At 43.2% G+C, this 16,206-nt stretch overlaps 1 protein-coding gene and 1 long non-coding RNA gene across 5 annotated transcripts in view; one reads left to right on the plus strand and one right to left on the minus strand.

The window, feature by feature from the left end:
• Positions 1-16,206, minus strand: part of LOC142658058 (uncharacterized) — a 204,097-nt gene that overhangs the window by 134,550 nt on the left and 53,341 nt on the right. The gene's annotated exons all lie outside the window — the stretch shown is intronic.
• The window catches only part of SFMBT1 (Scm like with four mbt domains 1), a 141,415-nt gene that overhangs the window by 38,892 nt on the left and 86,317 nt on the right, over positions 1-16,206 (plus strand). For 2 of the 3 annotated variants that reach the window (XM_075833745.1, XM_075833746.1), the window contains exons 2-3: positions 6,542-6,660; positions 14,832-14,926. In XM_075833745.1, coding sequence (XP_075689860.1) covers positions 6,552-6,660; positions 14,832-14,926 — 204 coding nt within the window. In that variant the 5' untranslated portion in view covers positions 6,542-6,551. Of the gene's footprint in view, positions 1-6,541; positions 6,661-14,655; positions 14,720-14,831; positions 14,927-16,206 lie in introns of those variants that run through there. The other variant, XM_075833747.1, reaches the window with a different exon arrangement.

A 16,206-nucleotide genomic window follows, 5' to 3' on the forward strand; every position in this document is an offset into this window, starting at 1 on the left:
AATTTTAACAACGATGTAGGAAAGGGTTTTTTACAGTTAGAGCAGTAAAGCCCTACCATAAGAGGTAGCAATAGTAGATACAATGACCGCATTTAAAAAGGGTTAGACATTTATGACACGTCTAGCAGCATTAAGATATAGAATTATTATGGCGATCAATGATGTTTAATTGGTCAAGGGAAATTGTCTGACTTCTGTGTTGGATCAGGATATGAATTTTATTTCCCTGTTAGACAAAATTGACTTCAGTTTGCCAGAGGGTTTGCTTTACCTTCTTTTGGATCAAACCGCCAGGTTTGCCTGTTTTTTTTTCAGCCTTTGTTATGATGTGACTGTAAGTGCCAATATTGTGGTGCGGAAACATCTAGGGATAAAAACTGATTTCTCTCAAAGGGGTAGTCCACACAAGTTCATAGAGCAGGACCACCAAGTGTAGGAGTGTGCAGTGCGTGTAATTGATCTATTCTGGATTGCTTCACACTCTAGGATCCAAAATGCTTCTGGGAGCAACATCTGCTTAATAAAAATTTGTCTGGAGTATCATGAAAAATATTTCCATGGCCAAGCTGCTGCACATAAGAAAACTATGTGCAATGCCAAGTGCTGGCTGTAGTGGTGTAAAGCACACCGCCACTGGAACAGTGGAATTCCACCATTTAGATGCCAGGAGCCTTCCCTGGTCTAATGTGTTGTGCCAACTGTGTTTGGTGAAGGAGGAGTTATGATCGGGCTGTTCTTAATGGTTTGGGCTTTGTAATATACAGTGAAAACTTTGAGACAACCACCCAAAATTGCATTAAGAAATGGTCTTCTGGGATGGTCCTCTCAATGAAGATGACCAGTATGGAACTGGAAATTTTTCAGCAATAGATAATAGGCTGGTGATCTCAAAGAGGTTTTTTTTCGGAGAGGTTTCACTGTAATAAATTTTTAGAGTATTGTGTGCTTCTAATTCTGTGGCAACAACTTGGAGACCTTTGCGGAAGAATTAGAACCAACCGTTGGCCCGGTCTGATCACCCAACATCACTAGTGCTCCTGTCTTGTGGCTTGAAGGGAGTCAAATCTCTTCAGTCATATTCCAAAATCTGAAGAAAAAAAAAAGGCCTTCTAGAAAGTGGTTATCGGAACAAAGGGGGAAGGAGACTCCTAATGCCTCTGGTTTAAGATGTTCTGAACCAAATAAGTAGCTGCAAATTTTGTATAGATTATACTTTACGTTCTGCCACCTACCAGAACAGCCTTGCCCCTTTGTTTGGGCAGTGTTAGTGCCACTGCAAACAACCAATGTTTTCATTATATCTCCTGACATTTCATAAATTCATATTTTTAGAAACAAATGCATAACTAAAGCAACGGTTTGCCCCTCGTGTGCATCTGTCTACAATCTATTACTGAAAGTGGCATAGCCTTCCAGAAAAGAACCCAGGCTGGGTGGTGATAGGGCCATCTGCGTATGGTGTTTCCATTTCTCTGCTCTGTTAGGAGCAGAACAAAAAAAAATACAGGACGCTTCGGATCCGTTGCATGACAGACACCATCCGTGCCCGGCAGAACCCATTGACTTTAATGAGTTTTGTCAGGTTTCCGTCATGGTGTCCTCGTTTAACCAGAAAAAAATTACGCAATTTGTTTCTGCCATTTTGGACCAGTTCTGTGACGGGCCTCAAACACAGATGTGAACAGGCACTTATTCATGGATCTCTGTTATGCCATTTTTTAAGATTATTTTGAATACTAGTTGGCACTTGCCTCGCCTAAGGGCTCATTCACATGAACGGGAATCTTGTCCGTGTGACGGCCGTTAAAACAATGGCCATCACACGGACCCGTGTAGTTCAATGGAGCCATTCACATGACCGTTGTTTCAATGGAGTGTGTGAACGCTCCATTGAAAGATAGGACATATCCTATTTTATTGAGTGTCATCTATCCCTCCATAGACTGTAGTCTGTGGGGGATCCGTGACATCGCGGCCCTCACGGGTCCACCTCGGACGCGAAAACTTGCAGTTTTTCACATCCGAGGTGGGCTATGTTAGTGTGAATGTAGCCTTAGTCTGTCCCTACAACATCCGACTTCTCCCCTCAAAAAGAACAAACCTTTGGATGCTTGAGAAAACCTGCAGTTTTTGTGGTTTCGTCGTACTTCCAATATATTTTGTTCTGTCAAAACTAGGCATCGTGCATGAACCCAGTTATCTAGCACCTTAGAAATGCCCGTCATTGCTTATATGAACTAAAAGAATCACAAAATTGTGAGGGTATGTTCTCACAGCTTGTGTGGATCCAGGCATTTTTTGGAGCTGATTTTCAGTGTTTTTTATTTTTGCAAGAGCTTTTGATGCGTTTTGTGGAGTGTTTTTGAAACCTTTTTTTAAAGTGAATAGGAAATGGGGGGGGGGGCAGCTTGTAAAACACCTTAGGCCTCTTGCACACGACCGTAGTTTTCATCTGTAATTACGGTTGAAATTGCGGACCCATTCGTCTATAGGACATAGACACCTTTCCGTATATTTACGGATGTATGTCCGGGCCGTAGAAATGATCCGCAAAATATAGAACGTGTCCTATAATTGCAGCACCATAGAAGTCTATGGACGCTCCCGCAATTGCAGACGCCTACGTATGTGCGGATCCTCATTTGCGGACAGTAAAAACCCTTACAGCCGTGTGCATGAGGCCTTGGATCCAGTTCAGTTTTTGTTTGTTTTTTCTACGGCCCAAAAAATTTCCTGAGCTGGAGGAGCCTTTTTTTTTTTTCTGAAACGCTCGCGGTCAAAAAAAGTGTCATGTACTTTCTTGCCACAGTTCTGCTTCTGAACTCCCATTGAAATCAATGGAAGGCAGAAAAAGCATTTTTCGCAGCGTTTTTTGACCGCGGCGCTTAATGGTTGTGGGCGAAAAACAACGCGAACGTTGTGGCAAGAAATTGCAGGCAGGTCAAAATCTGCCTCAAAATTCCTTCTGCCTGCAAAATACTCAGTGTGAACAAGGCCTTATGAAGTAACATGTCACTACTATTTTATGAAGCGTATTTTTACAAGGCTTTTTCTAATTCTGCAGCTTAAAATTACGCCTCGTATGCAGCGTACATCCTATTGATATTAGTGGAAAGCTGTTTGCAGGTGTATTTTTGAGCATAATATAAGCATTTTATGATCGAACATGTGCCTGAAAATAAGCAGTGTGAACGTGGCCTAACACATCCTATATACTATATTGTTAGATAACTAGAATACATTTGCTGTTCTCGACTGCAGAACAGGAGGACAAAAATCACCTGAGGTGAAGAGACCATATTGGCTATCACCCAGCTTTCCCAGAAATATTTTTTTTTACTGGTAAAACTCATAGGGCAGTGTGGGTGTCCTTCTTTCTTCTTCTTTCTTCTTCTTCTTTCTTCTTCTTCTTTCTTCTTCTTCTTCTTCTTCTTCTTCTTCCTTTTTTTTTTTTTTTTTTTTTTTTTTTACTGTTCCGTGCTTTTGGTTTTTTCCCTTACTGGTAGCAAGGCTTTGTGTTGGAGCTTAACTAGGCTGTGCATTTCATATTTAAGAGACAAAATTATGTGAAAGTGAAACTTCTTTTGTGAATTTGTTGGAAAATGTACACCCCGTCACACACAATGTAGCACACAGTTTACCTTTCTGAGCTCTAACCTCCTTGTATTACCTCTATCAAAAAGTTGTTTAGTGTTGTAGCACTAAAATATTTGAGTGTCTTACAATAGGAGAGTACAAAGTACATATTGGTTCACAGCTGTACATTTTTGCAAACCTTTTTAAAAATACTGAGAAACAAGGAGAGAAGTCCCCACTACGCCTCATTCACTCGACAGGGTCCGAGTGTCGGCCGATGAAATCGGCCGTTTTTCCCGGCCGGTTTGCATCCATTCCGTTCCGGAACGTGTTGCCGTTTTTAACGGCCGATTTTGACCCGTTTTGCATCCGTTTTAAAATCGGATGAATTTCATTTAAATTTGTTGCCACACACAGCCCTCTGTAGGTAATGCCACCCAGTGTAGCCACTCACTTCTCCTGTAGCGGAATCCCCGGCCAAGGTGTCGGGGATTCCGCTTCAGAAGTGAGTGACGTCGCTGTGTCCATATATGGACAGCGTAGTCACTCACTTCTCCAGTAGCGGAATCCCCGGCCACGGGTCGGGGATTCCGCTTCAGAAGTGAGTGACGTTGCTGTGTCCATATATGGACAGTGTAGTCACTCACTTCTCCTGTAGCGGAATCCCCAATCCCCGGCCTGGGATTGGAGATTCCGACTTCTACAGGGAGCGTAAAAAGACCCTCCTCCTCACATGCACACTGCACTATGAGGAGGAGGAGGAGAGAGAGCGCGAGCGACGGAATACATGGCCATCACTCGGGACACATTCCGGTGATGGCCGTGTATTACCCGGCCCCATAGACTTCTATGGGGGCCGGGTAAACGTCTGAAAATAGGGCATGTCCCATTTTTTGACGGCCAGGTTTCCCGGGCCGTCAAAAAAAATCGGTCGTGTGAATAGCCCCATTAGGGGTCTATTGTTCCTAATGCAGCCGGGTGACGGCCGATTTATGAACGGCTGTCACCCGGCCGGGAAACCCTGTCGTGTGAATAAGGGCTTAAGGCCTGATTCACACGAGCATTGCGGATCTCGGACGTAAAAACCTCAGTTTTTCACGTCCGAGGTGCATCCGTGCTCAGCGCTGTGGGACGCGATGTCATGCATCCCCCATAGATGAGTCTATGGAGGGATGCGTGAAAAGATAGGACATGTCCTATTTGCTCACGGACCCTTCACACGGTCCGTTGAAACAACGGCTGTGTGAACGGCCACATATAATTACATAGGTCCGTGGGACGGCCGTTTAACACGTTCGTGTGAATCAGGCCTAAAGCTGACTTTCTAAGATAAATGAGGGCCACTAAGCAGAAGCGCTTATTTGGACAGTGGACCATGGAAATACCGATGTGGCTTACAAATAATGCTGAATGAGCTAGTCACCCAGCTGTCATCTGTGGAAGGCGAAGCATCGCTATAATGTGCACTGAATAGAGATTTCAGCTGTGCAGTTGTAAGAGAAGCTATGAGTATATTTGAATCCAACAAAAATTATTAAAACATAAATGGATGCATATAAAGCAAAATTCATCCTGCAAAAAATATTTACATACATACATACATACATACATACATACATACATACATACATACATACATACATACATACATGCATACATACTTTAAAAATAAGTGTTATAACCAGGGGGGGGGGGGATTGGCTTCTGGTTTAAAAATGGGAAAAACATAATTTCATTGAATTCGTAACACCGCACAAGAGAATGGAGGTTTACAGACCTAGGTTCATGGCCAAACAGTAGATTGCCGAGGGGTAACCAGTAGATAACCGTGACCGGTCAATTTGCAGTTCCCTAATTTCCTTGGTATAAACCGTGGTCACCAAAAGGGATATTAAAACTAAGGACATGCTACTTTTTTTTTCCGCTGCATGTTTTTTTAATTTCGCCCGTGGAAAGTTCTGCCCCATGTAAACAATTGGTCGGTTTCCCATTGAAATCAATGGGACGCTGTTTGTGAGCCAATTTTGGCTATTTTATTACGCAAAATCGACATGAAAATTGATTTGGTGAATGTGGCTATATGGTACCCACACACATGCCGGATTTGTTGCAGATTATTTTTGCAGCAAAATCCACATGTAACATGTGAATTTTGCTGTGGATTTCACCGCTTCTTCTGGTCAAGCCCTGCGTGGACCTGTGATGACGCCAGAATCCTACTCCTGCAACCTGGCCGCCTGTGACACTGACAGGGCTTGGCAGTGGTCCAGAGATTTTAAAAGACCAAGTCACAAACATGCGTACAATAAATGTAGGAGCAGTAGTGGTGACCTATCAAACGGGCAACAATAAATTTAAAGGGGAACACACAAATACCGTAAGGGGGAAGGAACATGAGGGCTACCCCCTTAAAAGCATGTCAGGACAAAAGCTTTGATATAGTATGTGTTCCGGATACACCTGTTATCAATCACATCTAAAGTTATGAGCTTAAATGTGATTGGTAACCGCTGGATCCTGCGTGTCAGAGACACGAAGGACCCACGGACACTGAACCTGACGGATACAGGTTTCAGCGCACTATACTGCTGCTCTGTATACAGGATACAAAGCAACTGTATTTAAAAAAGTGAAAATAATTTTTAATAAAGTAATTAGAAAGTTGCGCCATACATATTGATAGACATTTTTATTAAAAAAAAAACGAAACAATGATTTTAAAGGTGTACGTAGCCTTGAAACGTACAGGATCTTCCTCTACTGATCATGTCATATAAATGGTTAAATCGCTATAGTAAAAAAATGGTGACTTAATTATATTCAAAAGGGATGCGGAATATACACAGTTTCTGACACATGCAATAGAGTTGGCTGTGGTGTGCTGTATTTCTTATTCAATCATGTATTTTTTGTCAGGCTTGTCTCTAAGGAATACAGTATTTAATATTGTTTCTGTTTGTTTTAGTGTTGGGTGAATGGGAACTCTTAGTACTGGACTGATGTCACAGTCACCGCTTGCAAATCCAACATTAACCACTGGTGGTCCCCCTACTGACATGAGCGCCCAGGAACAAAACAATAAAGGTACAAGTATATAACAAATCAGACTATAATTTACCTTAAAGAGGCTCTGTCACCAGATTTTGCAGCCCCTATCTGCTATTGCAGCAGATAGGCGCTGCAATGTAGATTACAGTAACGTTTTTATTTTTAAAAAACGAGCATTTTTGGCCAAGTTATGACCATTTTTGTAGTTATGCAAATGAGGCTTGCAAAAGTCCAAGTGGGTGTGTTTAAAAGTAAAAGTACAACTGGGCGTGTATTATGTGCGTACATCGGGGCGTGTTTACTACTTTTACTAGCTGGGCGCTCTGATGAGAAGGATCATCCACTTCTCTTCAGAACGCCCAGCTTCTGCCAGATCACGCTGTGACGTCACTCACAGGTCCTGCATCGTGTCAGACGAGCGAGGACACATCGGCACCAGAGGCTTCAGTTGATTCTGCAGCAGCATCAGTGTTTGCAGGTAAGTAGCTACATCGACTGACACGATGCAGGACCTGTGAGTGACGTCACAGCGTGATCTGGCAGAAGCTGGGCGTTCTGAAGAGAAGTGGATGATCCTTCTCATCAGAGCGCCCAGCTAGTAAAAGTATTAAAAACGCCCCGATGTACGCACATAATACACGCCCACTTGGACTTTTACTTTTAAACACAACCACTTGGACTTTTACTTTTAAACACGCCCAGTTGTACTTTTGCAAGCCTCATTTGCATAACTACAAAAATGGTCATAACTTGGCCAAAAATGCTCGTTTTTTAAAAATAAAAACGTTACTGTAATCTACATTGCAGCGCCTATCTGCTGCAATAGCAGATAGGGGTTGCAAAATCTGGTGACAGAGCCTCTTTAAGTACGTGTCAATTTTCATTGCCTGCTTATGTGTATCTGTGCAGCTGATACTTTGTTAGAAGACACAGCAAAATTCATTAGTCTAGCATATACTCAGGGCTCAGTAGGAACTAGGAGTTTTGGGGCTAGTTCACACAGTGCTTTTTGGCGCTCCTTTTTTTTGCGGAAACTGGGCAAAAAAACCCAGCTGAAAACACCGCCTATTGATTTCAATGGGAGGCGGAGGCGTATTTTTTTCAGCGAGCTGAAAAAAACGCTCGTGGGGGGAAAAAGCGTCATGCCCTTTCTTCAGGCATTTCCGTCTCTGACCTCCCATTGACATCAATGTGAGGCAGAGAAAGTGGTTTTCACAGCGTTTTTTGCCTGCCACACTCAATGGCCTCGGCCGAAAAAAGCAGCAAGAAACGCAGCAAACAGAGTGCAGGCAGGCCAAAATCTGCCTCAAAATTCCTAAATTAATTTTGAGCCACATTTCTCCACCTGCAAAAAACTCAGTGTGAACTAGGCCTTAAAATGTGCGTTCAGTGAAATTTGCACCATGCCATTTTGTCTGTCCGTTGCTTCTTACTGAGTCCTTAGCAACAGACTACATACGATCTGTCTCCATTCAGGGTTATTTAAAGGGAAAATCATAATCTCCTGATATGCGATACATACATGTAAGAAGATCACTTATTTCTAGAAAGAAAGGGCTGTATAAAACGCGCAAACCCTTAGGTCCTGTTTACACCGATCTTTTTGCAGGTAGAAAAATTTGCCTCAATATTCATTCAGGAATTTTGAGGCAAGTTTTGACCTGCCGGCAGAAATTTGCTGCGTTTTTCGGTGCGTTTTTTTTGCCCACGGGCAAAATCCACCACAAAAAACACAATCTCTGCCTCAAAATGTAGGTCAACTCGTTTTTATACACTACTTACAGTTCTGTCCTTCCCACCCTCTTTCTCTCTCTCTCTAGTAGTAAAAATTGTTTCCCCTATTGCCCAGTAGTGGCAGCAGAGGCCCCCCTCCCAACTTCGTCACAGCAGGCCACTCTTCCTACTTTGCCAATTGTCATAGCAAGTCCACTATGCTCCTACAGAAGCCACAACAGCCCCTCCTTAATTCTTCACGTTTTCCCAACCCATCCTTCTAGAGGTTACTGCAGGACTACCCCCACATATTGTATGCACTGGAACATGTTCCTCACATGCTTATCATCCATCCATTGGAATAATTCAATACAGTGACTATAGACTCATATTCAAAGGAACTGTAGTGCATTGTAAGTTTTCCGATAGTTACTAATGCATGTTTTCTTAACTCCTATAGATTTAAAAAGAGGAAAGTGAAAAGTGTGGACAGGGTTCACAGGATCCCTATTCTCCCTAAAGATAAGGGTCCCAGGGACCTGCATCTATTAGGCATTTATGTGGATATGCTGTAAATGTTGATGGGAATACCCATTTAATAGTTAACACCACACTTGTACTGCTGCCTAAACCAGCAGAGGCAGCCCATCATTGGAGTCGGTACACAATCTATACAGGTGGTGATCACGCACTGTGGCATTCATTGGCTGAGCACAACACTGACTTCAAATTTACAACTGTGGCTTCACCAAACTCAAAGCTGTAGCAAGGAGCTCTCTCAAGATGTCCAAAAAGTTCTGGTAATGGGTAATGTAATTGACATGGCGTACGCATGAAAACTGTTTTTCACATTTTTATATTGTTCGGGCAAAAATGTCATCCTTTTTGTCATATGCATAAAACATTCTTGCGTCTTTTTTTAAGGTTTATAAATGTTCTGGAAATGAACAACCCCAAATAGCTGCCATAAGTGGTCTGATGTGTGACATATTCCTCATACATTGTGAAACTTTTTATATGCATTTGTCACATGTTTTTCACATCATGTATCATACACTTGAATTCACTTATTTATTTCCATGCTGCATTTGTCTGTTGATGGTTAAAGGGTTTTTCCACCATTAAAAAGACTAAAAAGTAATCCTGTCAACTGAACAAATCTTCCCATACTCTCCTTTTAAATCTTGTGCTGGTTTCTGTTTACATCACTGTAGAAATGACGTGCTGTACTAACGCGTGGGCACTGCAGCTAAACAAGTCCATGTGCTAAACCTGACTCTCTTGGGGAGAGCTGAGCTGAAGGGCCACTGTACAAAGACCCCCACCGATTTTAAGATTCTGAAATGTGACTATGACAAGTAAAAATAGTTTTGACGGTATTGACACTTTAACAATTAAATTATTATTTTTATTTTGGGGTGGGGGGGGGGGGTGACCTATTACTTGTTGATTCTTGATTGAATATTATACTATTATAAGGGAAACCAACTCAAATGTATATAAGAGGATGAAGTAGATGCTAGATTTATGCTTATTTCTTGTTCGTTAAATTGGGGGAGACAGACCATGCGTATATGATGTTGCCACTAGGAGGCTTGACACTGAAATAAAAAAGTGACTTCTCCTACAGGATATACCCTGCCCACAGACACTGAGCTATTCAGTCTTCGCTTAGTGTCGTAGGAGGCGGACACTTCTGCTGATAGCAGCAGAGTCTCCCAAGAATTTTCTATTTATTTTTATTCTTTTCATCATGGAGAACTAGGGTCTCCCTGTGTTCGGCAGACGCACAGTGGCATATATAAATGCACTGTTGTCCAACCTGCCTAGTAAACGCAGCAGCACTGAGAGGGTGTAATTGCTGGTCAGCACATCTGGGAGATGGAGAGCAGGCTGAGTGTTACTTACCTGTCACCTGCCCAAAAAACTGTAGCTGACATCTGTTAGATGGCAGGCGCCTCACAGATTCTGCTGCTTTTTTTTAAAAATTTCCTTCTAGCCCCCACCGTTGCTGAGATATCGGTTCTGTTAGTTCTGGTGTCCGCAATACACTTCAGGTCACTGCGCTTCAGATTCTGCGCCTTCCACGAACTCCATTTTTATACTTCAGCTCCAACGTTCTTAGGCTGTCTTTCCAGCCCACTCAAAAACAGAGGGTATTGTCTCTAAGGAATGGAGGCACCCGGACAAGAAGGTTTCCCACTCTAGCCATTTGGATGTTTTCTATTCTTTTCAAGCAGGCAATTCTTCCACTTGGGTGATGACTCCGGCGGTATATGATCCGGTTTCTTGCTTAGCCAAGGCCACTATCTTGCCAATAGCGAATTCCACTTCCTTCAAGGATCCTCTTGATTGCCGTTTGGCCTCCTTCGCTGAAACTACTTTTGAGGCCTCTGGCTATGCCCTTTGCTAATCTGGACAAATGCAAAAATTAGGCGAATACCTCACTAAATGGACACACAAACTCCATCATGGCCTGCTCTCAGGTCCTCCTTCGGAGGAACTAGTTCATCTGTCTCCCCTTATCTCCAATGATTCCAAGTATATCTGTGAAGCTGCCCGTCTGGTGGCGCAGGCCTCTGCTTTTCTCTGTCACTATTCGGAAGACTACCTGGCTCAAGGCTTGGTTTCAGCCTCCAAGCGCTCTGACTGCTTTTTTCCTTTATAGGGTCTCGTCTCTTTGGGCCAAGGTTGGAAGAGATCATCTCGGAATCCACGGGTGGCAAAAGCACCCATCTTCCTCAAAATAGGCCTACGCACACTACTCCGGCCAAAAAGGCGGGTCTGCGGTTTGGTTCCTCTTGTGGTTTCTCTAACTCCACATCCTCCAGGCCGCAGTCTCACCAGGATAAGAAGGCCAAACCTTCCCTCAAGACTCTGCCCTCTTGGCATCCTTTACTTCCACCTGCAAAAGTTGGAATCAGCAAGGCCTCTTCCGCCTGAATGTGCACCCCCACTCGATTTACAATGGGTGGCGAACAGGCTTCTGCACTTTCAGGACATCTGGCTCTCACACTTCGGATGCTGTGGTTCAGGAGGTAATATCTTTGGGATCCAAAATCGAATTTGCCAGCCTCCAGAGCGTTTCTTTCAGTCTGCTGTTCCACAGTCGTCCTCTAGGACGGCACCCTTTTTTTCTGGCAATCGACACTCTGCTTCTTCAGGGGGTCATCATTCTGGTACCCTTGAACCAAAGGTTCTGGGGCTTTTATTCCAACTTTTGTCCAAGAAGGAATGTCTGGTTCATCCCAACAGTCTGTCATTTTTGGATGGAATCTCTCTGATCTGTCATCGATTCCATGGAACAGGGGGAGTTTCTTCTGTGGACATCAAGGACGTATATTTACACGTCCCTATCTGCATTACCCACCAGTGCTTCCTGCGCTTAGCGATAGTGTCTCATCATTACCAATTTGTGACCCTTCCTTTCGGCCTGGCCACAGCCCCGAGGGTATTTACGATGGTTCTCTCTGCCGTTATGGCACTCCTTTGCACCAGGGGAGTCTCGATCAACCTTTACCTGGGTGACATTCTAATTATGTCTCCCAACAGTGAGGACAGCGAGATGGCTCTCCAGATCACTCTGGACACTGAGTCGGCTTGGTTGGATTATCAACCGGTCCAAGTATTTCCTATCTCCATCACAGCAGATAGTTTTTAGGGGTCGCGTTCAACTCTCGCTCGGCGAACATTTTCCCTTCCCCCGGAGCATCTCTTCATTCTTCAGGGCGGGATCTGTTGTTTAGACGGCAGCTCGCACAGGGGTTCACATTCACGGGGTCGACAATTAGGTCACGAAACAGTGGATACCGTGGAGTGGTCTCTTCACCAAGATATCTTCGACCAAATTTGTCTCGGACATTGTCCAGATGTGGACTTGATGGCCTCCAGGTTCAATCGATAGGTCCCCTGCTTCATCTCCCGAGCTCAGGATCCGGAGGCCTGCGCCGCGGATATTCTTGTGGTGCCATGGTCCGGCTTCAGTCTCCTGTAGGTCTTCCTGCCTCTGCTGCCGCTCCTTTTGGCAGTTAAAAGCAGAACGGATTCCTTCAATTCTGTTAGCCCCGGATTGGCAGCGCTACTCTTAGTACCCGGACCTAGTGTACCCTGTTGACTGACGTGCCGTGGCCCCTACCTCTCCTTCAAAACCACAAAAAAGGCCATACTTACTAGGTGGGTGGGTGAAAAATATTTAAAATTTAAAAAAAAAACGGTGTTTTTAAATTCGGAACGAAAAGTTCTAGTTTGGGACTCGCAAGGCACTGGGGATCCTTGACGTTGGGTTGCGAGCTTTGCGTATTTTGGCCAAAATAACTAATACCCCATGTTTCATGGATATTTTTACTATGTATACTTTTTTTTTTTTCAGGATGCAGCCAGGTCTTATATGCTGGGAGGGCATGATGTGCTGGCGTTTGGTTTGGCATGCAGAGCAGCCCGCTTTAGCTAACAGTAGCGGTGTTACAAATAGGCTGTGATTCGGCAAGATATGCTATGCCTGACGACGAGCACATTATCCCTCCACGTATTACACATAGTACTGCCTCCCCATGTACTATTCACAGCGCTAACCCCTATTCATCACACTTATTTATTATTTATTTTTTATTCCATTATCACACAGTTCTGACACTTCCATACATACACATTTCTTTTTTTTACCATACATTCACACCCTAGCACTACACTAACACTGTCACTCATTTATCGCACACTTGTGAGCACTTAGTTCACCACTCCCCTCAAGACTAGTGGGAGTGGCTATCACTATTTAATGCACACTCCTTCTGCAGCATTTTTTGACCAGTCTGCGTCCTGCTGGGAACGGGTTTTCACCCACCCACCTAGTAAGTATGGCCTTTTTTGTGGTTTTGATGTCATCTATGTCTCATTTTTTTTTCTACCTCTCCTTCTTGACACTCTCTCTCGGGGACCTCTCTTCCGCCAGAATTTAACTTTAACAACGTGGCTGTTGAAGCTGCTGTTCTGCAGGCTCGTGTTTTTTCAGTACTTGTTCTCCTCACTATACTTAAGGTTAGAAAGTCTTATTCAGCCAGCATTTGCCATCATACATGGAAGGCTTACCTTGGTTGATGTGACGATCGCAGGCTTTCACCCTTGTGTTTTTACCTTGTCCAGGATTCTATCCTTTTTACAGAGGGGTTTAGCACTCCAGTCCCTGATGGGGCGAGAGTCTGCTCTTTCCATCTTGTTCGGTCGCCCGTTGGCATCTAAAGCTGACATTAAGAATTTTTTTGCGCGGAGTGGCTTATGCGGTCCCCCACTTATCATCCCTCATGGGATCTGAATTTGGTCTTTGATGTATTACAATCGACTCCATTTGAACCGTTAAGAAAGAACTCTCCGTTTTCTATCCTCAAAAGTGTTTTTTTTTTCTGGTTGTGGTGACCTTCATCCGGAGGGTCTCTGAGTTGGCGGTTCTCTGTCAGTCTCCGTTTCTGGCTCTTCACCAAGACAAGTCGATGTTCCTCACAGTGCCCTCCTTTTTTGCCTAAAGTTGTTTTGGCTTACTATATGAATGAAGGTATTATCTTTCCGTCTTATTGTCCTTCACCCTGTCACCTGAGGGAGAGTTTCATCCACAACCTGGTTGTCGTCCATGCTCTGCGGACGTACCTTTCTATCATTGCATTTTTCTGGTGGTCAGATTCCCTCTTCATCCTCCCAGAGGTTCCGAGGAAGGTCTTGGCAGCCTCTAATGCTACCATTGCTTGGTGGATTAGAATGATTGTTCGCGAGGCTTATTGCATCCGGGGAAAGGCTCTCCCTTTCTGGGTCATGGCCCACTCTATCAGATCGGTTGGGGTTTCCTGGGCTGTATGCCATAAGGCTTCTGCCCTTCAATTTTGCAAGTCAGGCACAGGGTCTTCTCTGCACACATTCGTCAATTTCTGCCAGGTGCATACCTCCGCTTCTGCAGACTCTTCTCTGGGTCGCAAGGTATTGCAGGGATCTGTGAAATAGCTGACCATGTCCGTTCTTTTTCCACCCCTGGGGACTTCTCTAGGATGTCTCACGGTCTGTGTGTTAAGAAAACAGGATTTTTTTATTTACTCACCGTTAAGTCATTTTCTTGTCCAGTTTATTGGTGGACACTGCTCCCATCCATTTGTTTCAAGGTTTTGTTTTTTTTTTACATGTCAGTTTAAGGGATTGCCCTCTCGGGTTTAACATGTCTATTTTTACTTTTGTATCTGCTTGTCCTCCTACTGCTTGCGGACAGCCTGAATAGCTCTGTCTGTGGGAAGGCATATTCTGTAGGAATCACTTTTTTATTTCATAATATCAAGCCTCCTAGTGGCAACACCATCTACACACGGTCTGTGTCCCCCAATGAACTGGACAAGAAAAGGATTTTACGGTGAGTAATCAAAATAACTCAGGTTTTGTTTTTTGTTTTTTTTGTTTTTTTTTTTTTAATAAAGTATGTTTCTAGTGTTTTAAAGGAGAAATTTATTTTTTGTTTGGCAAAGATGCAGAATCCAGTCTTGAGGAGGTGGAATTTAACTGGGAGGAGTATCTAGAAGAGACTGGGAGTACAACCGCTCCTCACAACTTTTTCAAACATGTGAGTTATTAAAGATAAACCTTACATTTTCATGGACTTATTTAGCACTCGCCATCTTCACGCATCAGGCAGAAAATGTAATGATTAGATCAGAACAGTAAGTGTCTAGAAAGCGTAAAATTTGCAGTTTGTCAGGATGTTTTACATTTTATTTAACCACTATGTAATACTCCTATCACAAAATACAAGCAGGATAACCAGTATAATTCAAAATAAAACCTCTTTACTAGATACAAAATAAAATACGGAATATAACATGGAACGACAAATCCATGATGCAAGGATCCCTACACGTAAATACTAAAAACCTCCTATAGAAAAAAATGCATGGATAAATACAGCAAAGTGCAAGTGCCTGAACAATAAATGCAGCAGCCCTATAGTGACGAGTTGGGGAAGACCATTAAACTAGACAGGCCAAAAGAGGGGGAGCCTGATCCCCCCCCCCCCCCCCCCCCCCCAACACATTTCCATCTGCTTTGTCCGGAGGTCTTACTACTATGTAGTTTTGTATTCACAAGTCATTATATATATATATATATATATATATATATATATATATATATATATATATATATATATATATATAGTATAATTTATTTTTTATTTTTTTTCGGCTTATTTAGTACAGACCTGTTCTGCAGCACTGTTCACGTCAGTCCTTGTCGCCAATAGGGCTCACAATCTAGTTTTCATATCTCAGACACACTGGGGCTTTTTTCATAGGAAGCTGATTAACTGATCAGTATGTTTTTAAAGTGTAGGAGAAAATAGGGGAACCCAGAGGAGACCCACGCCAACACAGGGAGAACATACAAACTTCGTACAGATGTTTACTTCAGCAGACATTTTGCGGAATTCCCCATGATGATGATAAGTTTAGGAATGACTAGCTAAGCAAAATATTTCTTACTTGGCTATTGGTCCCTGAACTTCTTGCCTTGGGTGATGCCCCTAAAATGTTTTGTCACTCTTAAGGTACCTGTACTTTTATTAATATCTCAGAGGCTTTGTGTAGGAAAAAGTAAATTGTTCTAGAGGGAACCAATCACTAACTTAATGCTGCCCTCTCTAATGGCAGTTTAAAGTAGTGAGACACTCCGATTTCAGCAGTCTGTCACTCATGTCTGAGTTTAGTAATTTGGGATAACTTACATTTTGAATATTGTAGTGCAAGCTTTGGGAGGAATGGAGTCTGGCGTATTCATGAGCTCCTGCTCCCTCGCTTAGCCACCGATGATTGATTGACCACTTTCTCCCTATTACTTTGCATAGGGAGA

Source organism: Rhinoderma darwinii, chromosome 7 (assembly GCF_050947455.1).
Source record: "Rhinoderma darwinii isolate aRhiDar2 chromosome 7, aRhiDar2.hap1, whole genome shotgun sequence".
Classification (NCBI taxonomy): Eukaryota; Metazoa; Chordata; class Amphibia; order Anura; family Rhinodermatidae; genus Rhinoderma; species Rhinoderma darwinii.